Source organism: Panthera leo, chromosome E1 (genome assembly GCF_018350215.1).
Source record: "Panthera leo isolate Ple1 chromosome E1, P.leo_Ple1_pat1.1, whole genome shotgun sequence".
NCBI lineage: Eukaryota > Metazoa > Chordata > Mammalia > Carnivora > Felidae > Panthera > Panthera leo.
In genome coordinates, this window is record NC_056692.1 from 45,339,828 (window position 1) to 45,361,870 (window position 22,043).

Genomic DNA, 22,043 nt, shown 5'->3' on the forward strand with positions numbered 1-22,043 from the left:
AACGAGTCAGACCTCTTTGTGGCTGTTCCCAAGCTGCCTGCACATCCCTCGTTGTGATGCTCCCACACTAGGGTTACCCTCCCTATGCCCTTCCCGTTAGAAGGAAGTGACTGTGTTGGTCTTGGGCACCTCGGTGTCTCCAGCAGAGCATCTGATATACAATAGGCTCTCAATATGTGTTTTAAAAGTTAAACTTTTATGTGTATTTTGCCACACTTCAAAAAAAAAAAAAATTTGATACCTGGGCCCATCCCAGATCAATTAAATCAGAATCTCTGGGGCCCAGCCTAGACACGAATACTTTAATAGGAAAATAAAAAGGCATGCAGCTAAATGTTAATTATAGGGGATTTTTGCATGTTTGTGATTTTTATAATTGAGGAAAAGCAAAACAAAAACAAAAACAAAAACCAAAAAACCCCAAAACCACCTAAAGAAAAAATGCATAAGATAATAAGTTAATTGTTAATTAGTGAGTTAGCAAGTTAGTTGAGGTCAAGTGAGACCCAGACTGGGCTGAAGTCAGTTCTAGGCTTCTTCTGGTTTTGATCTTTTCCTTGTATATGTCTGTTTTGGGGACCAGCTACCTCACGTCTCAACAAAGGAACTTGTTTGCCAGGAGTGAAGGGCACTGGGCATTGGCTAAGATGGCCAGAGCACCAACGTTTGGGAGTCGGGAAAGGCCTGGACCTCAGGAGCCCGTGTAGACATAACAACTCCAAGGCCAGGCCAAGGGGCCTCCCCGGCTGGGGACGAGCCGAGAGCATATTATATCCTCCATATCTTTCTGTTCAACAATAGTTACTTCCGCCTTGGTCCACGGAGTTTCTGAACTTGTCTAAGTCATGCTTCCCTACTGTCTCAAGTTTAACTCAGACTGTTGGCAAACAGACTCCATTAAATCCACGAGGGTCCATCAGAGCAGTCAGAACCATTGCGAAAGTGTGAGCCCGCAACTGTTTTCCACCTGCAGGTGAATACTGCGCGTTGGTTCTTGGGACTGTTGTTCACCCACCAGGGTGGGTCTGTCAGTCTAGTTTCCACCTGTGGTTATAATGAAGGGCATTTTCAAAAGGCTTTGATGGCCTGTCAGGTTCTTGCTGAAACTCATTTAAACTCTTTTCTGCTTCCATGTAGAGTAATCACTGTGCTGGGTATTTTCTGCTTTCCCCTCCAGATTCAGTTTCCACCCTGTGCTGTGACCTACACGCCGATCTCAATGGATTGCATTAACTAGACCCCCTTGTTCTCTGGCTTCCCGTTGGGTTTGGCCAATGGGAGGCCCTGGCAGGGGACCAGAGGGCGGGAGGAGAGGGAGGCCGGGTGGTTATTCTTCTTGTTCCCTCTCTGCTGGAGAGTGGTGTGGCAGTGGCTGCTTTCCGTTACTGAAGGTCACAGGCCATTGCGGACTCTCTCTCCTATACCTACAGGTCTCCTGATCCTGGTGGTTGCACCCTCCCCTTGTCACTTGAGGCCTAGGAATGGTCACAATGCCAGTCTCAGGATACTTCATCCTACCTTGTTGGTTTCTTTTCCTGCACATTTCTGCTCTTAGGTCAGCTCTCCTTACTCACCCCTGTTGAGGGTGCCTCGATCTCTTCCACCAAGATTCTGGCTAACACAGTGACTTCCACGGTTCTGGTTAGGACATGCTTGTAGATGCTTCTCTCCACTGGTAGGATGCAGTGAAGCCAAGGTTACAGGTATGACCCCTGCATGGGCTGGTTGGCTTTTTTCAGTGATGGACTCTAGCCTTGTCCTGGCGTGCTTAGCTGCCTCCCTCGAGTCCAGAGAGGTTGGGCATCTCTGGGGCTGTAACACAGTGGATCTCATTTCCTGAGCGCCTTCTCTGCACAGGTCCTGGATTAGGGGTTATCCTCAAGTCTTTTCCTACCTCCCATCCTGCGGGGTAGGAACTATCTCCTCCTTCCTACAGATGAGAGAACTGAGATCCCGAGAGCTTGTGTAGTTTCCCCGAGGTCACACAGCAACTTTGGGGAGGGGAATAGGGATTTAGGTTCACAGCTTCATCAAAGCTGGTGTGCTCTTCGGTGGGGTAGGCTGCCTCTGGCTACGTGAGGGCAAACATTTTACTACAACTTGAAAAGTCTGCTGTGAGTGAGTGAATTCTACAAATACCAACGGTAAACCAACAGCGCACGGTGGTGGTAGGTGCTTTGCAGAGGGTGAACGATGCAGAAATACTTGGAACCAACAGGGGTCTTTACCAGACAAGGCAATCCCTTGGGCTGCACTGTGTGATGTCTGCAGACCGTTCTGGTAGCATTCCACATAACCTGGCCTTGTCTGGACATGTCCTTCTCAGGAAATCCCACAGGTTCCATTTCCGGAAATAATCCTCCAAGATGACCACGTGGAACCTTCTGCACCCTGGCTGGCATCCTGATCTCAGGCGCTCACGGGCCCTGGTTCCCTTCAATAGTGTGGTTCCAGAATCACTTCTGTTTCTCATCTCAGTGCCTGGGGTTTGTGACCGAGTGATTCAAGACCCTCAGGCCTCAGAAAGGATGGACTCAAAATACATTTATTTCTCAGGAAATTCTTTCTTCCTTTTTTCCAAGTTTTCCAAGAAACTTCTTGGTTGTGCTATTCAAATATTTCCTTCTTATCAATAGTTTGTCCTTCTGTCTCGAAGCCTTAGGGTTTTAAAAAAGGTAACTAAACAATTGCCTAGACTCAGATGCAGCATTTTGACTCAGCTGTGCTTTTTTCCAAAAAACAAACAAACAAACAAACAAACAAAAAGGTCTGGGCACAGGCTAATGATTTAAAAGTCAAAGGGACTCCTCTGAAGAATGACATTTTAGTTACTAACAATGATTTTATAGTTTTAAAGTAATGTGCTTTACAGTTACGGTTATTAATCCCTTTTTTTTCCCCTAATCATGTTAAATCATAATGGTAATGATGACTATTTTCATTTGATAAATACGTATTGACTGCTTATTACATGCAAGGCACCTTGTAGATAAACATCACCCGATGGAAATACAATGTGAGTCACAGATGCAACCCCGGTATGTAACTTGATTCTTCCCAGTAGCCACATTAAAGAAGTGAAAAGACACTGGTGAAATTAATTTTAATAGTATGTTTTATTTAGCCCCGTATATTCAAAATATTATTTCAACATTTAATTAATATAAAATTATTTATGTGATATTTTGCCTTTTTTAATACTGAGTCTTTGAAATTCCGTGTGCATTTGACACAGCACATCTTTCTTTTTAATTTTTTTTTTTTTTAATTTTAGAGAGGGGTGGAGCAAGGGAGGGGCAGAGGGAGAGAGAGAAAGAGAGAGAGAGAGAGACAATCTCAGGGAGGCTAGCGTGAAGCCCTACGTAGAGCTCGATCTCATAACCCTGGGATCATGACCTGAGCCGAAATCAAGAGTCAGATCTCAACCGACTGAGCCACCCAGGTGCCCCTCACGTAGCACATCTTGAGTGGCAGGAGCTACTTGTTCATTAGCCACATGTGGCTTGTGGCTGCCATATTGGACAGTGTAGTTCTAAAGAAAAAGATCGTTTGCCTGAGAACTGAACAGTTAACTATTATTCTGAGCACGGATCACCTTCCCACATAAGGTTACCTAGCTTTTTCTTTCTTTCTTTTTTTTTAATTTTTTAACATTTATTCATTTTTGAAAGGCAGAGAGAGACAGAGCGCGAACGGGGGAGGGGCAGAGAGAGAGGGAGACACGGAAACAGAAGCAGGCTGCAGGCTCCGAGCTGTCAGCACAGAGCCTGATGCAGGGCTCGAACTCACGGACCGTGAGATCACGACCTGAGCCGAAGTCGGCCGCTTAACCGACTGAGCCACCCAGGCGCCCCGCTAGCTTTTTCACAGTATTAGAATTGCAACCCAAATGCCCCAGGAGAATTAATTCACCGGGTGTTAAAAAGCACACACTAGGTGCTTACTACCTGTTAATAAACAGTAAAGCAGTTTCTTATTACCCTAGAGTTACTTGCTATGTAAATTAGGGACCATTTTTTCCAAGACCCTGATTTTTTTTTTTCCTTGTCGCTATTAAATTTAAATTACTTCAGCAAATCGGGGCATGGAGCTTGCCAGAGTATTCCTGTTTCTGTGTCCAGTCGGCTACTCTGGCTTCCTACTTTTGCCCCTGACAACAGCGGGACCTCAACCCCAGGTGACCAAGACTTTGAACCCTCCCAACGGTCTGATTTAGTAGCAGACCTTCTTGGAGACCCGAGCTGGGCGGGGGGAACATTCCCAGACTCACGCCATGCACAGGCCTAATACCGTCCCTTTATCAGGGAAAGCATGTCTTCCTACCATGCGCCGCCTCTAACTGACTTTGACCCGTGGAAGCAGATTGGCGTGAGTGTCTCTTACCCGGGATTGCTGGTGTTTGTGGTAGAAGTCGGTCACGTTAAAATCATCCAGATCGACCAGCAGGTCTTGCTTACACATTTCGCAGGTCTTTGCGGCACCTAGATCCGCTCCTGAAATTAAAGAATTCTTTGTTACATGTAGCCCTGGGTCTCTCTGTGCTGACATTTTGGGAGTGAACTTGTGTCTGTTATGAATTCTGAGTTTCAGTGACCTTTTTAAAGCCAGCCATTGTCTGTAGAAAAGGACCTTGAATCTGAGATCTGGAAAATTTCCTTCGTAATCGTTTTCATTATTATGCACGCAAGCTTTGTATACGTGAAATTCTCGTGACTTTTAAATAATAGGCCTTGCTTTCTGTTTAAATATAAACACACTGCTTCATAAAATTGGAGTTGCTACATGGAGGCAGAGAATCTGTAACATAGGTGTTTGCCAAAAGAGTGAAGATTGGCCTATGTTGTTGTTTTTGTTGTTGTTGTTGTTTTTCTGACAGACATAACACAGGTCCAAGCAAATAAATGAGGACCACATTGATGGCAGAAGCTATTCTCAGTCTGTGGCCTAAAAATCTGCCTTTACTCTCACCCAGGTGACTTCCCTCCTGAGGGGGTGAGGGAGCCGGGGGCCACGGATGGGAACTAGCACAGCAGTATCTCCGGCCAGCCCCTGAGACTGAGCTCAGCCTCATCTGGGAAAAGAAACATGAGAAGCCTTCCTTTGTTGCTGTGGGGTTGTTGGTTTTTTTAATTTTTTTTTTTTTTTTTAACATGCATTCTAGATCAGCATTTTTTCTCCGCTTATCCTGGTCCCCAAAGCAAAAATGGAAGATGCAGAACTGTGCTGTGTTGAGGCAAACGCTATGCCCAGCGTCTTTTCCCGGCACGTAGGTGCTGCAGTTTTGCTAATGATGTCCTGGTGTTTATTTTTATGCATTAGAAACTAGAGGCCTGGTTAGTTACCTGCATTTATTTGGGAAAGGTAGGGTTGGTGCAGTTTTATACCCCAGTTCTACTCTGCCTCAATGGGGACGTAAAGAAATAGTAAATGGTAGAGAACGTCAAAAGACAAGGATGAATGGTGATCCCGTGTCTGCATTTTGTTTGCTTGATTTTTTTTTTTTTAGGGCCTCTCGGTAATGCTTTAGGCTACTGAGTGTCCCATGTGCCTCTGATCTTGATGGCGCTCAACACACCCCTACTGATGCTGGCGTTTTACAAGCAGTTAGCAGCGCTTTCCTTGCACATTTCATGAGTGATCTTTTCCTGTGCTAGATGTTTAATTGGCCCAAATTTGTGGTAAGATAAAACACTGCATGACAGGGTCATTAGCGGCCAAGATCCCCGTTTCCTCCCCGTCTGAAGGACTGAGTACCAAGCTCGCTACGTGGAGATGTGTTTAAGCAGCTTGGATGATGGGCCCAGGTTTGTTTCCCTTGCTCGGGAAAATGCAGAAGGTGGACAGGGGATCAGGGAGGAGACGGTTAATGTGATCGGCCCACGGTTCCTGCCTCTTTCTCTGGAGGGGACGTGGCCACTCCCTATGGGGACAGGATAAAGCTCTTAAGTCTCCCAGGCTGCCTGAAAGAGTGATAACCAAGGAGGAAAACACGGAAGAGAAGAGAACTAGGATCCAGCTATGGGGTAAAAGGTTTTCAGGGAGTTGTCTCTGAAAGACATAGCAGCTATTTTGTAATGGGTTCTTTGCATTGCCGTTTCCTGTTTTGGGTTTTTTGTTTGTTTTTGTTTGTTTATTTTGTTTTGGTTTGTTTGTTTGTTTTTGGTTGTTGTTATTCAAGTTGCCCTTCTTCCTCAAACCATGTTTTAAAGAAACCCCCTGTTTTCTGCCAAGAAAACCACAGCTGACCTCCCCATGTGGCCGTATTTAGGTTATAACCTCCCCAGGGAGTTGAGAAAGGGCTTCACATTCAGTTACAAGATCTGCAAAAGACAGAGCTGACAAAGCCAGCACGCGGAAATCTCTTTACCTAATACGGTTCTAGAAAATTAGATCAGCGCTCTTTCCCTGCCCCTACTGCCAAAACACAGCTTTGCTCAGTTTCTTAGGTGACACCCTCCTTCCCCCGCAAATAAAAGGAAGCAGAACTGCTTTTGCCAGGTGTCTATTAGCAGGCATGGCTGCTGTGTGCTTTTGCTGAGGTGCAACCACTGACCTATTTCAGTTTCCTTCCTCCTGGGAGGGAATCTTAGCATCTCTGCTCAGGCTCAAGCGGGGTAGGATTTAATAGCATCGCCAAGATTCTTCTCTCAGACTTGGAAAACAAATTCATTTCCCTCCCATAATTTAAAGGCAGCATTTAGACCCGCTACTATCCATCAGCGCTGTGAGCAAGAGTCCTGGGGTCAGGGGCCATGGTTCTTCTGGCTACTGCTTAGGAGGAGAGGGGACAGTTGTCCAGGCTCGGAGTCCCGCACGGTGGTGTCTCATATTAATTATATGTTGGCTCACGTTTTCCGCTTCTCCTTCCCCACCCACCTGATGTTATTTTCACTTTCAGCCACTTTTTCAGGCACTCCTGATGAACAAACCGCAGGCTTCCCACACAGCCGCAAGGCTCCAGGAGGGGGTTGGTTGGGGAACCCCCGGCTATCTGACAGATGCGACACAAGTCTCCCTCCTCCTCTGAGTCCTCCTCCAGGAGACTAAATGGAAAACAAGCCCTGGTGAGCAGGGGTCTGCACAGTTGCAGTGTCTACAAACTACAAATACCACGTCCCGGGATGTTCAAGGGGGAGCCCCCCCCCCCCCCAGGGCTCCCCAGGCCCACCCCCTGCTCCCTCCCACCCTGCTGAAACTTCTTCCGGGTTACTGATAGCAGGTGCACAAAGTCTTGTGTCAGTCTCCTCTGAAGCTAGTGGTACGTGTGAGCTGACCAGGAGAACCAGCAGTGCCTCCATAAATCTAGAGGCGTGGGACAGGGCTACAGAGGAAAGCCATGGAAAGGGCTGGGCGCCCCTCCCCCTGTCATGGCCACTGTGAGGGAGTTGGCAGTGTGGCTTGTTGTTGAGTACGTGGGATTTGCAGGCAGGGGGCCTGGGTTTGAGGCTTGCCTCTGAAACGTGTGGGTTTGGTGACTCTGGACCAGTTCTCGAAGCTTCTCAGGTCTCTGTTTCCTCACGTATAAAGCCATGTGGTGCCAATACCACCACTACTTATCTAACAGGGTCTTGGGCAGCCTGGATGCCATGATGGCGGTGTCACCGCTCTGCAAAGTGCATCGAGAGTCTGGCAAAGTATTTGCACATAGAGACCCCTCGCTAGATGTCGTTTGGGATGATGATGAACCAATGAACCTGGGTGTGAATTCACCAATAGCATAACACTTGCCAAGAAATTTTGCCAACATTCCAGAATGTAAGCTGCTGGGATCTGATAAAGATGGAATTAGTGAAAACGTAAGCAGATATGTTTGTGTCTAATCGACGGGGAGTGAAGACTAGCTGGTTGATGTTCATGTTGGGAGGCCCTTGGGAAGTCTATGGCTTGTTCTTTAGAATCCTCATGGCCTGGGGACTGTCTGGTCAAGGAAAGGAAACTGGCTAGAGACTCAAATCAAAGGAGAGGAAGAAATGGGCATTGCTCTGGAGATAGAAGTGTGTGCTGAGTTTCTGAAGAGACCTTCCTCCCCAGGAAACAGAAGTCATGAAAAGGAACCGAATTATAGTTTTCTATTCTGGGCACAAACAAAAGAGGAGATAACTCATATTTTTTAAAGACTCAGTATCTCTAAGATGTCAGTTCTCCCCAGAATAATCTACAGATTCAATGCAGTTTCAGTGAAAATCCCAACAAGCTGATTCTGAAACGTGTATAGCCCAGGACTCTTAAGGAACAAAGTGGGGAGGCCTACCAAAGGGCACCACTGGCTACCAAAACTTATAAAAGCTACAGACATTAAGGTGACGTGGTATTGGATTAGGGAAAAACAGAAAGGAACAGGCCAGAATAGAGAGCTCTGAAGCAGACTCGTACATTTATAGTTATAAGACAGAGGTGTCCCTTCAGTTGAGCAAGGAAAGATCTTGGGACAGTTGGGCATTCACAAAGCATACCTCACATCACATATTAAACATTACTTCACATTTAAGACCAAAATCCATTTCACACTAAGTCCTAAGTGTTCAAAGTGAAACTGTACAGATTTTAGAAAAAAATAGGAAGGATATCTTTAAAACAATTTTTTAAAAATGTTTATTTATTTTTGAGAAAGAGAGAGAGACAGAGCGTGAGTGGGAGGGGGGCAGAGAGAGGAAGACACAGGATCCGAAGCGGGCTCCAGGCTCTGAGCTCCAGAGCCCAATGTGGGGCTCGAACTCATGAACCACAAGATCATGATCTGAGTCAAAGTCACTCAACCTATTGAGCCACCCAGGTGCCCCAAATAGATAGAACATGTTAATGGCCTTCAGTTAGTAAAGGATTTCTTCATCAAGATAACAAGATACAAATCACAATCCATAAAGATGGATATATTTGACTCCATTAAAATTAAAAATTTATTTTCATTAAAAGACATCAAGAGGGGGCCCTGGCTGGCTCAGTCAGAGGAGTATGCGGCTCTTGGTCTCAGGGTTGTGAGTTCAAGCCCCATGTTGGGTGTAGAGATTACATACATACATACATACATACATACATACATACATACATAAATAAATAAATCAAAGGAATGAGAAATACAATGCAAGAATGGTTTCCTGGGGGCAGAAAGGATATTGGGAGGGGGTAGATGAGATAGGGTGGGTGAGGGGCTCAAGGGCTCCAGTAGAGTTCTATTAGCTGGAAGGTAGGCACAGGGATATCTGGGTTTTGCCTTATTTCGAATTCTCTAATTATTTGTATGCATTAAAGTAACTAAGGGAAAAATTTTTAAAGAGTATAAGTGGCATTGAGAAATGGGCTTGAAATATTTAAATGAGGCATATTATAAAATATGAGCCAATGCTTACTAAAAATTGCATTTATATGCAAAGATAAAAGATGGGAAGCAAAGTTATTTTATAGTGCTTATCTCTGGATTATAGGATTACAGGTGATTTTTCTTTTAAGTTTATATTTTTCATACTTCCTAGAATGAACATTTTTGCGATAAACAGAAAAGCATAAGGTTTATTACATACAGAAAGAAAAAGGGTGTCTGATAGGCGAAGTACATAACTCATAGCTGTTTAATGCATTGCCATGCCGAGACGTGGATGTATTTTTAAAAGAAATCATTTTTAGCTCCAAGGCATCACTTTGGGATGGTGGAAGACCAGACTCCTGACAAGTGGGTCTGAAGCTGTATTTTTGGACAGGTGTAGATGGGTGAGTGTGAGGCCTGTTGGCCCTTAACCATGAGTCGGTCTGCTGGTAGCTCGTATAATAGGGAAAGGAAAATTGGGGTGCCTGGGTGGCTTAGTCGGTTAAGTGTCCAACTTTGGCTCAGGTCATGATCTCGTGGTTTGTGAGTTCGAACCCCCCGTCGGGCTCTGGGCTGACGGCTCAGAGCCTGGATTCTGTGTCTCCTTCTCTCTCAGCCCCTCCCCTGCTCATGCTCTGTCTCTCAAAAATAAATAAATAAATATTAAAAAAAATAAATAAATATGGAAAGGAAAAGGTACTAATAGGAGAGTGACTTAACTCCTGCAGTTGGATAACAGACCTCAAGGAGTAGTAGGTGTGTGTCCTGTGTCCTCTCTTACCCTCTGCATTCTAATTCATTGCCTTAGAATTTCCCCACTTACAATGAATATCAATAGATAACTAACGGCTGAAATGAGCCATACTGACGTACACAAAGGCGGCTTGCATTCACAGAATGCGTTTCCTGATCAGTAAGCCAACATCAGGGTGTGGTAACACCTATGTAAAGGAAACAGAATCCTGACACGGTGTCTAATGATGGCTTTAAAAAGTATCAAATTTCATATATTGTGGATGTTGTGAAATATCCCCACATCATCTTACAAGACAGGGAAGATCAAAGGAAAGGGCAATCCAGAAAAAAGACCTGTTTCTCTCTCATGCGTGAGAAAGAACACATAAAATGGAAGCTGTGGTTACCCCAGGGTAGCCCTTCGGAGAACCGAGGTAACCATGGTAACGGTTTGGGACAGGCCTTTTGGTTGGAAAGATTCAAATTCTAGAACTGTTGGCTGGATTTGCACAAAGTCCCATGAGGGAGAGCTGGTGAACTTCAAGTGTGGAGTGGCTCACTCTCTGGGGAGATAGCAACCTTTTCGTAAAAGATCCTGGTTCCTAATTGCCCATGAGAAGAGCTAGCCCTATGTAGCAGTCAAAAATCCCTTATGTCTAGCAAACTTGCCTTCCTTAAAGTTATGGTATTTGGGGAAAAAAAACATTTGGGGAATACTGGAGAGATTGAGCTGGAACACCAAAATTTTCCTCATAGATACACACATTTTAAGAGCAACAAAATAGATAATGTTGTCAATAAAAGCAATCATTAAAATGTCAAGGAAGGGCCTACTTAGGATTTAAAATTCCCATGATGCTCTAATGAAGGCAGTGCTTATTTCTACCTGGAAAAATGGAATAAAAAAGTATATGCATATCATTATGAAAATTCCTCACCTTTCTTGCAGTTTCTTGAGTTTCTCAGAGTCTGCCTTTATCTTATTGGCTTCCTTTTCATCTGTGAAAGCAGAGGCTGCCATTCTGTTCCCGTTATCACTTTGATTTGGGAAATCAGAGACCGCGAAGAAAGTAAAAGGCGTATTTTCTTGCAGGGACCCAGGCACGTGCAAATGGCCTTGTAAGTTCATTCTGGATGGTGAGGAGCTAGAAGACTCCCCCAAGGACAAGTTGCTTTGAGGATTTAATAAGAGCTCTTCCGTATATTCTAGAGCCCCCTGGGATGGGTTCGTTAAAGGAATATCTTCTGCTCCCCTGACATCAAATTCATGTGCACTATTTACTGGAAAATAACCGTGGTTCTCAGCACTGGCGAGTGGATTCCTATTTCTAATAGGGGACAATGGTCGGCGAACATTAAACCTTGAATTTCCCTCTGAGTCTGAACTGTGAATAAATGTAGACGACGTCGACAAGTCTACTGGAATATCATCTCTCGTGGCAGAATGCATTAGTGATCCAGGAGTGTTATAAGATAAACTCACTGGTGATCTTGGAGCTGTTGGTCTACCAGAAAGAAAACAGTCAAGAGAATTACTAGAACTGCTTAAGTAGACATGCCAATCTCTTTCATAATCACGGATACCAGGCCTGTCTTCCGTGGAGGTACAGTCTCTAAATCCATTTTCAGCATTGAGGTCATCATCTAGACTAGCTGTGGATTTGGTGTCCCATGAAGGAAAGGTGCTTTTCTCATGTTCACTGTCACCACTGTCATTCTCGTTAGGAGAACCTCCACCAGGTGGCTTGAGGTCTTGAAACACCCTTGCCCCCACAGGAAGCTGCTCTGTCACTGGTTCCATTGCATTGCTCATTCTTAATGAGCCACGACTGGACTCAGTTCTTCTTACCGAATTTGCTCTGCAATTTTCAGGACCTTCTTCCAAATTTTTACTTTTGGCCTGAGTGGCCGACGTCCCAAGAAATCGACTTCTCTTATGACTGGGAGGAGAACGAGGCCGGTACATACCAACCAACAAAAGTTCTTCCTCTATGAGGGTCTCCTCAGTGTCATCATTTTCTTCTCCAGGGTTTAATGATAAAATGGAATAAAAATCTTCATCTCTGAACCTAAATGGTGCCCTTCTTGACCCTTCCATGGTGGTGGTTAGGAGTGGTGGCCCCAAGGACTCACTCGACACTTGAGGGCTGTTTGTTCCTAGGAAGGCCTGAGATAGGCCTGAATGCGGCTCATTCTGAGAAAGAACACTTGAGTCTCCTTTTTTGGCTCTCTCAGAGGTATTCTCAGTCATAGTCATTAGCTGTGAAGATGGGACTAAGTGTCTTCTCTCTCGAGTTGGCCTCTTCAGCTTGGTGCCACTGGCCCACACTGGGCCCTCTTGTTGAACTATTGGATCTGCATGGAGAAAAGACAAGTTTATCATTCTTCTATAGGTGCTCATGGATGAAAGAGCTCGAACACTAAGAGTGAGAGTCCCTCAAGGAAACAAGCAAGCCTAGAGAAGGAAATCTGCATGGTTAAAACGGCCGGAGGTACAGAAGCAGGACAGTAGAGGTAGCTTCATTTTATGCTTCTGGAGTCTTCTTTGTACATTTTGTGGAGCTCGGGCTGGTTCTGGGGCGACAGGGTGACCCTGAGGATACAGGTCTTTTTTTTGTGGAAGCTTTGGGAAGACTGTCCAGCCCAGGTCAGTCAGGGCCGATTATGGGGAAATCTCTCAAATGCTAGTTTTCATAACAGTGTTTGTGGATAAGGAAGACCAGCACTCCAGGAATGGCTTCTACAAAAACCACCAGTGCCTTTTCATCTGGATTCATTCAACACGCATTTATGACACTCCTGCACCACACACAGCTTTAAAAAATCTTGAGAAAATATAATCTACCTGGGCAGATTGGGAGGAAGGCTCTAGAAGCTGGTGTCCAGTTACCCTGATGACTTGGGTTACATTTAGTGCTTAGTGCAATAAAAATTACAACTCTCTCATGACATCATTACCTTCTCTTTGTCACTAGCTCCCAGTCGATTTGTAACCTCGAGTAATAATAGAATTCCTCCCCCGCCCCCTGATTCTAAATTATGAAGAGATGTATGGAGAAGAGGAGGCAGAGTGCCCAAATGGGTAGCAGTTTCTAGTGGTGAAGTCACTTGGTCAAAACTTGCCTTACAAAAATAACGACTAAGCATACCTTACTGCGGGCTTATACTGAATGGGCCAGGCACCATACTAACTTTATTACATACACACATTTTGCCTCAGAATCCTAGGAAATAGGTGCCACAATGACACCACTTTATGATTGAGGGCACCAAGGCTTAGGTCACAAAACTTACCCAAGGTCACATTTCTAGGAAGTCAGGGTGTGATCATTCAAACTCAAGCCCGCCTGACACTATGGTTTGTGTTCTTAACCCCGACCCTGTGTGCCCCTTAAGAAAATGGCTGGACTTCCAATTTCCTTGTGAAAATGAGTATCCGTTTAATTCATTGTGATGTGCATGTACTGTTCAGGATTTTTTTTTTTTTTTTTTAACCCTCTCAGTGCAGATAGGACACTGAAAGTACTTACTTCTCTGATCCCACTTCTCTTGGTTTCCTCCTGGCATCAGCCTCCTCCCGGCCCCACCCCCCCACCTCCCCTGTGCTATCCTACAGGATCTGGTCCTTATCATTTACTTTCCAGAGCCGTTCGCCCCCTTGAGTGGACAGGACTCCACGGGTTTGGAAAGGCCTGTGTGGTAATAGCTCAGGCAAGTGAAATGCAAATCCGCAGAGCCTCCGTCCCAGCCAAGGGCCAAGTCAATACTGACTCACTTTAATTGAGGGCCTCCTGGGAGCACCAGCTTCTAAAGTCCTAATACTCTCTAAGCCTCTTTTATTGTTAACTGCATGGGACACTCAGCGACGCAGTGTGAATTTTTACTCATCAGCTCTTCTAGAAATCAGTTAAGCTCTCCCAATCAGGCCCCTCGCGGGTTTTATAAACCCCAATAAGAGATATATCAGCGATTCCAGGAAGCTCTGAGCATCTGGCTGTATGTGTATTAGGAGTAGAGCTGGTATGCCCACTCAGATCCCGTTTGGGGGGACAAATTCTTCTAAGTGACCAACTGAATTCTCTTGATTTTTTTTTTTTTTTTTTTGAGAAAAAAAAAAAGTGATACAGAAGATTCAGAAATGCAGGCTCCGGTCGATTGCTTTTCATTTTGAATCCGATGAAGCACCGTGGAGATTAGCTAACAAGTTGCTGGAACCTGAATCTTCCGGTCTGTCCCTGAACACACAGCTGTCCCTCTGCCCTGAGCCAGTTCAGTCTGGGCTTCAGGAGACACCTGAGCAAAATGATCGGCCAGGACAACTTTTGCAAATCAGAACTGGACACTCAACAGGAACCACAAGCTTATTTCAAGGAAGCCAGAGAGCTGTCGCCCAGCAACACTGGCTTCTGAATGCTGCAAGGCAGCTCCTGTGTATCCCAAAACACCCCAGGGAACGCGTCTTCACTCTCCTTGTCACCACCACTGCCTTCCTCTTTAAAGGTTCAATCAGCGTTTCCTTGGTGTGTTTCCCCTAAAGGTGGCAGACTGTGCCATTCTATATTTCCACTATTTTAACCCTATTTCTTGTGTCTCTCAGATAGGGAGCAGACTTCATAGTGCGCGGGCTGGGAATAAACACCCCATTTGGTATGCCAGGATGCGCTATTCATAGACCAGGCCCTACAGATTCTGCCGAACGCCTCTTGGGCCCTGTGTGGACTCCAGCTCAGAAGGGAGGGGCTCCCATTTCCAGAAGTTCAACCAGGTGCCACTGAATGTTCCAGGTGCAACAAGATGAAACCAGAAAAAGCATCCATCCTCTCTGTCTTTGGTCTAGATTTCTTCATGTGCTTGACCAACCAGTCCTAATGTAGGAACCATATACTTTTACCTGTTTTCCTCTGATTATACAAGTAGTTGATGTTCATTTGGAGAAAATTTGGAACTTTCAGAAGAGGATGAAGAAGAAATAAAAATCCCCATAATCTAAGACTCAGACTGCCCTTGTTCCTGTTCTGGAATTCAGGGGTGGGTTGCAAACGCAAGACCCCTGGGCCATTTTCATCCTGCAATAGTGGTTTGGCTCGGCCTCTGAACACTGAGTTAACTGCCTTTAGGTGGAGCTTGTACGTTCTGGTTTACCTCAGTCCCCACAGCCTCGGTTACGTGTTTCTCCTGCCATTTCCATGGGTTCCCTGAAGTCATTTGAATTTATAAGTCAGTGCTCTTACCTAGAAATACTTTTTTTCAAAAAAGTCAATACTGGAATATTCGGGTACATAAAACTTTATGCCCTGCTTTCTTTCCCTAATTTTTTTATTGTGAGCATTATCTCCTGCCAGAAGTTCAATTATTCTTTAAGAGCATTATATTAAGGACAGGTTAAGATATACAGGGGCGCCTGGGTGGCTCAGTCGGTTAAGCGTCCGCCTTCGGCTCAGGTCATGATCTCACAGTCTGTGAGTTTGAGCCCCGCATCGGGCTCTGTGCCGACAGTTCAGCTTGGAGCCTGCTTCCGATTCTGTGTCTCCCTCTCTCTCTGCCCCTCCCCTGCTCAGGCTCTGTCTCTCTCTGTCTCAAAAAAAAATAAAAACATTAAAAAAAAGATACATTATATAAATGTATCATAATTTGTGTAACTCTTCTCCTATTCTTGGGTATATAAGTGGTTTCACGGTTTTTGGTATTACAGATTACACCATGATAAATGTCCTTGCTCGTACGTCTTTGACTACGTGTCTTCTTAGAACAGATTCGCGGGCATGGGATTGCTAGGTCAAAAGGTATGACCCTTCTAAAGACTTTTCACACATGTTGCCAAATTCCAGTTTGTACCAAATTACCCTACAGGTACGAAATGAAAGCATCTCGTATAGCTGTGTCACCAGCAACTCTTGCCAAGGGCTTGGCATGACATTGACACAACAGTGCGCAGGAAATGTTATTCGTTTCACTATCAGTATTGGGTATTATTGTTAAAACCTTAGCCAATTTCATGGGCCAAATCGATCTTGTGCAAATTTACATTTATTACTTAGTGAGGTTCAACTTGTTGTTTTCTTCCACATGTTTATTAGCTGCCTGCATTTCTTCTGTGTAATTGTCTGGTACGCCTCGTCCCATTTTCCTATCGGGTACTCGGGTTTTCTTATTGATTTGTAAGAGCTTTCTATATATTACCTCTCTGTCACATTGGCTTCAAATTTCTCACAGATGCGATTCAAACATCTGGCTCCTACTCCAATTTATACAAACCACTTGAGAATGTGAGAGAAAGAATGAAAGAGAGACTAGTGAGGAAAAAAATTGGGGGAAGACAAGGAGGCCTTATCCTTATATAATGGAAAGCTGAATATATACTAGAAAATTGGGATAAATTCTCAGTGAATCTCAGGATAACAGAAGATGTCTTCCAGGTATAGGTGGAGGATTATATGAGCCTCATGGGATGTTTCACGCATGGGGAACCTGACCTTTCATATAATATTCAAGGGCTTACTAGGACCATTGGCGCGGTGCAGGAGAGAAACTAACAGTAATTTGGAGCCTACTATAGCTAGGTGCTGGTCGGTGTATTACTTCCTTTAGTTATTACAGCAATAGTGAGGTAGATTATATTATCTTTTATTTTTTTAAGTTTATTTTTATTATTTTTGAGAGAGTGTGAGCTAGCAGGGGAGGGGTAGAGAGAGGAGAATCCTGAGCAGGCTCTGAGCTGCCAGAACACGGAGCCCAACGCTGTGAGATCCCATGAACTATGAGGTCATGACCTGAGCCAAAGTCAAGAGTCGGACACCTAACCTACTGAGCCACCCAGGTGCCCCTCGTTAGCATTATTTTAGGACAAGGGAACTGTAACCCAGAGGGGCTACTTGACCATCCCAGGCTCCAAGGCAGGGAGGAAGAAGACCTAAAATTAGAAGGGAGGTCTGCCCTTCTCAATAGGAGGTGCTACATCACTGGGGACCTGTGACATATGGTTGTTGCAGGTTCACATATGCTCTAATTGCCCCAAATTCCAAGCCATCCAAACCACTACCCTGTTTGATATTTATAGGTGTCCACTGAAGTATATATCACATTTTAAAATAAAGCCTACTGTGTTCATCGGGTGGTGAGGAAGTGTGATGCTCAGTGGTTTCTCCAAGGGGAAGACTAGGTCCCTGGCGAGGTTGGCTGTCCAGTGTCACTTTCTTTGAGTCCCGTGGAGACTCTTCGGGTCCTATTCCTTCTGCCATCACAGGGGAGGGTGATGTGGTCAGTGGAGCAACATGGCCTGGGCCTTTGGATGAACGCTCAGGACGGAAAGAGGACGTATCCACCAGACCAGGGTTTTGAAGGAAAGTGTCTATTTGCTTTGATGGTATTTCTTACACACTGAGATCTCAACACTCTGGATGGCGAGGCGAGAAGATCCCTGCGGGAGGTGAGCAGTCTGCCACCCACAGACCCCCCTCCCCGCCTCTTGGGCCAGGTGAGATAGCCCCAGAACTGCAGACTGCTTCTCCACCCCTTGTCCCCCACCACCCAGATGCCCTCTCCAGAAGCCGAATGGCTGGCCCCCACTCAAAACCATGCACAGTCATGCTTATGGAATAAATGGGAGAAAAAATAAAAACAAACTCCCCTGTCCTACCTTTTCCGGCCAGCCTCTCTCCGAGAAGGAAACTAGATCCAATAGTTTGCTTTCAAATCCTTTTAAGCATTTCATTTTAAGGTACACTGTCCTCCGCATAAAAGCCCAAGTGTCTGAAAACCATATGGAATTCACCAGGTAACCACACAAGTCCGACCTCTCTGAGGACCCAGACGCATGGGTCCCAGGTCCTTACCTGGTCCCCTGAGGGCCGGCGACTTCACTGGCAGCTGCGATTTCTGTCTGCTCCTGTCCCCTGGCACTCTTGGGCTCTGCGTTTCTGGGCTGACTGTCAGTCTCCCCAGGTTTGGCCTCCTCTTCCTTGATAAAATTTGTGGTGCCTGGGCTGCTGAAAGGTGCAAAATCTTTTCAATAATTTTTACAGGGAAACAGCTTCTGCATAAAGAATGCTCCAAAGGCCCAGCAACGGGGAAGGCAGGTAAGGGACTGGGGCCCAGGTGGTCAGAGAAGAGCTGGATTTGAAACTGGTTGTGTGACCTTGTAGCTGTGTGAACTTGGGCAGATCACCTCACCCCTTGCAGCCTCAGTTTCCTCCCCTGTCAAATGGAAAATCATAATACCTACTTCGCAAGGTTGTTATCACTCACCGTTAATGAGCACCTGTGACACCTGCAAGCAGGGTCTATAAGGGGTGTGTCCTTCTGCTAAGATGCTTCTAGCTTCCTGTTCATAGATGTTGGGATGGGCATGCTGGGAACCCTGTCGAGAGCCCTCTGCAGTTGGGACATGCAAAGGCCCTCTCTCCAGCTGCTCTTCCAAGGTTGAATCACAGCCTATTTTGTACCCTCAGGTTGTTTATTAGCAGCTAAGATGGCCTTCCAGAAAAGTCCCAAGCGTCTGGAATCCCAGGTATACCTATTTGCTTGGCTATGTGCTGGGAGGATGAACTCACGGGAAAGACAGTAGTGGGAATGCTAACGTGGAATGAGTTCCCGATGAATTTTTTTTTTTTTTTGGAAATTCACATTTTGAACTAGGTTGCTAATTGGTTTGAATAATCTCAAATGTCTTCTGCACATGTAGGAAGCGTCAGTGCCCGCGGAGTTTGGGGCAAGCGTTTCAGTATTTTCCATGCCTCTCTGCAAGTTCTTGAGTTTACGAGGCAGTTGAATTGTGGATATCTGAACTAGATCTTTCCAGGGGAATTTGCCTGGCTCATCCCCTCTTGGACAGTTCAGAAGTTTCACAAATAACCGTCGCCAGCAGGCAACACGGGTAAAGCTGGGAAGGTCCTTGAGTTGTGTGCGAGAGAGCAGCCGTTCTTGGCCTGTGGAGACAACTGGATTTATGTTCCAGAGAGTAAGTTGTGGTTTTTGTCCAGATTCAGGAAATGAATGAAAGTTCTTCCTGGCAGCTCACGAAGCCGAGTTTAATGCGATTAGGTACGACCCGCTTCTCCTGATGGGCCCCAGGAGGGGAAGGCACTCAGTTCTGTGTCCCCAAGACAGAGGGGACCATGTTCTACTGGGGATGTGCGGAAAGAGGGGCGCGGCCGGTGGTGGTGGCTCACGTAGGGTGAGCTGGTGGGGCCTGGAGGGGTTGCAGGTGTGACCGCAAAGGAGAGAAGGGAGTTTTCCAGGAGATGAGGGTATATTCTTCAGAGGGTGTGGGGTGGTGATGAGACACAGTTTCACCAACCTGGAGGAGAGTGAGAGGGGATTTACACTATGGGAGCCAGGACGGAGGGGGGAGCGAGGCACTTTCTCGGCACCCAGATTGCTTTCCTGCAACCCACAGGTTTCTCCCTGGTCGCCTAGGACCTCATCCCTCCAGCTCTCAGCAGTCAAAGACTGCCTCCTACCTCTCCCCTGATGGCCAGGGCGGGAGGCAATGGGATTCCTACTGAAGCAGCGGCAGCTGGAGGGCCGAGGGAGGGGCAGTCTTGGGATTCAGGCCCGAAGGTCCCGGTCACAAGGATTGCATGTTGATTCCTAGCGGGAATCCCGTTAGAATCTTTGCATTTCCTTCAGAGCCCAGGGCAGCAGAACCTCACACTGCCCACTGCCCCATGCCCTCGCCCCCCTCCACACCCTCCCAGGGTGCAGGGGTGGGGTCCTCCTCCCCAGGGGCCTTTCTGCCCCAGCCTGCCCCAGCCGGCAGGTCCTTCGAGGCCTATTTCCACTTTTATGCCCACCCATGCGGCTCTGACTGTGCTTTGGCCAGAACTTTCAGGATTCCTAGGACCTTTAGCATTGAAATAGTCTAACGTCGCCCGAGGTATACATCTTTTCTCTTCTTAAGGATGAGGACCCTGTCTTAGCCTGCGTGTGGCCTGGTCTCCTTCAGGACAAAGAGTAATTGCTTAGTGTGATGTGCGAAGGTGCATTCGGCTACCCGGCTACCACGGGGGAGTCCAAAAGTAGAACAAACTTTTTCTTGGGCTAACCATCCAAGATGACTTAAGGTGATTTTGTCTTGTTCCAAAAAAAAAAAAAAAGCGCTTTCTTCGAAGCATCAGCTCTTTTAAATGATTTCCAGAAATGAGCCTGTCTGTCTCTAACCGAGGGTTTCAGCAGACTAAAGTAATAAAGCTGAGAACCCGGAGATGGTTTTACGAGGTCTGGCAAGCGAAGCTGGCAGGGTGGGCAGGAGCCCCTGACTTTGGGCAGTTTGGACCTCAGGCTCGGCATCTCTGAAACGGGAATATCCCTACCTTGCCGAGTTACTGCGACGTTTCGCAATAATGTACGGAAATGGCCTCAGAGTCCGGTGCTTCTCGGCCGCTCTCAATGGTTGTTGCAGCATGTGCCACAGACAGTTTACTGCTACTCCTACTAATTGGGGATCTGAAGTCGCTCCCCGGAGAGAATTGCACTGGCCCAGAACGTGTTCTGCAGGTTTCATCCCTTGAGAATAACCTACTCGATAACCTTCATTTCTGTGCTGTTCTTGCCAAGCCGTCCTCCCTCAATCCTTTATAAAATCCAAAAGGCAAATAGCAACTCCCTATTATAATCTGCTCGACAAATACCCGTGTGCCTTTGCTATGTAATAATTTGAGGGTTCGCAAAGATGAGTAAGACAGTTTGGTCATGACCTTAAAGACTGTAATCCAATTTGGTGGTACCGCTGACTTCTTCCTTGTGATTACCCTCTCAGAGTCTATGGAAGGCAAACTCTTACAAAATATCCCTTTTCACCACCTGCCGTTGCAGGCACAGATGAGGTGACCTGGGCCGCGCAGCTTGTATGCACCCTGTTTCCAGGTCCTACTCACCTTCCCCGTACCCAAATCAAACCAAACTTCAGACCTCTGGGGCCTTTCTACCGTGGTCCTCCCCGTGGCATGGTACAGACCTTAACCTACAGAGAGACCGAAGTTAGAGTCACACTGGAAGAGGAAATAGAGCTTCCTCTTCAGGTTGGAGGACAGACCCGCTGCCTTGGAGAGAAGGCATCTGTGCTCAGCAGTCCCATTGCTGCCACTCAACACCCTGAAGTTTGTTAGCGAATTTGGGGAAGACTGGTTTGCTTTGCACTGGACCCTCTGCTAGTGTCTGAGCGAGGCGATGCCTCCAGGGACAAAGAAACCAAATGGCTGTTTCGATACAAGGTGCCTGTCCTAGTTCTCTTGAAGATGCTGGGATGCTGTAATTGTTGATTGAATAGTTCTTAATTTGACTAGGGGGGGAAAAAGGGTAGTCATCTCCTGTTTACCCAAGGCCCTGATGACTGAGAACCAAATCCACTTAATCGTGCATGTTAATTCCATGTGCCTCATCATTGCTCAGTTCTTTGCATGCTTGCCAGACACAGGCACGGTTCTTGATAGACCAGGTCGAAGAGAGAGAAAAATACAACTCCTAAACCTTTACTCCCTCCCCCTGTCTTGACAAGGAGGTGCCAAGATTCTGTCTAAGAGATGCCTTCTTAAAAAAAATGTCTTGCTTCCTTTACTCTCTCAACATAAATAAATAAACTTAAAAAAAAAAAAAAAAAGTCTTGCTTCCTTTAGATCGTGGGAAGAATTACAGCTTAGTCGCAAGGGCCGGTGTTGCCCTGGAGTAATAGGCAGCTTTCTGTACAGTCACAAATAACAGACCGCGTCGATTTGCCTATTTGGGTGTGCTGGAAATGTGTGCTGTCTCACATACCCAGAGGAGATCTTAATTAAAGCTTAATTATGTACCATAAATATGTTTTATTTTGGAGCCCAGGAGGTGGGATTTTTTGATTTTGGGAAATGTGGTGCCTAATAAGTAGGCAGGAAAGGGAATGTAAACAGTGAGTGAGCCCTTTAATTTGTCCCCTTTCGGCACGGTTCTGCGTGGCTTCTCAGTCCCAGCGTGTGCCTTGGGAAGGGCCTGCCCCCCCCCCCTCCCCGCGCCGCCCTCTCGGGGCTGCCATCGG

At 46.1% G+C, this 22,043-nt stretch overlaps 1 protein-coding gene across 8 annotated transcripts in view; it reads right to left on the reverse strand.

The window, feature by feature from the left end:
• Positions 1–22,043, reverse strand: part of MARCHF10 (membrane associated ring-CH-type finger 10) — an 83,106-nt gene that overhangs the window by 14,301 nt on the left and 46,762 nt on the right. For 6 of the 8 annotated variants that reach the window (XM_042915589.1, XM_042915586.1, XM_042915585.1 and 3 more), the window contains 4 exons: positions 17,869–18,021; positions 10,975–12,391; positions 6,877–7,043; positions 4,384–4,493 (listed from right to left, as the gene is read on the reverse strand). In XM_042915589.1, coding sequence (XP_042771523.1) covers positions 4,384–4,493; positions 6,877–7,043; positions 10,975–12,391; positions 17,869–18,021 — 1,847 coding nt within the window. The remainder of the gene's footprint in view (positions 1–4,383; positions 4,494–6,876; positions 7,044–10,974; positions 12,392–17,868; positions 18,022–22,043) is intronic. The other 2 variants (XM_042915590.1, XM_042915592.1) reach the window with 1 other exon arrangement.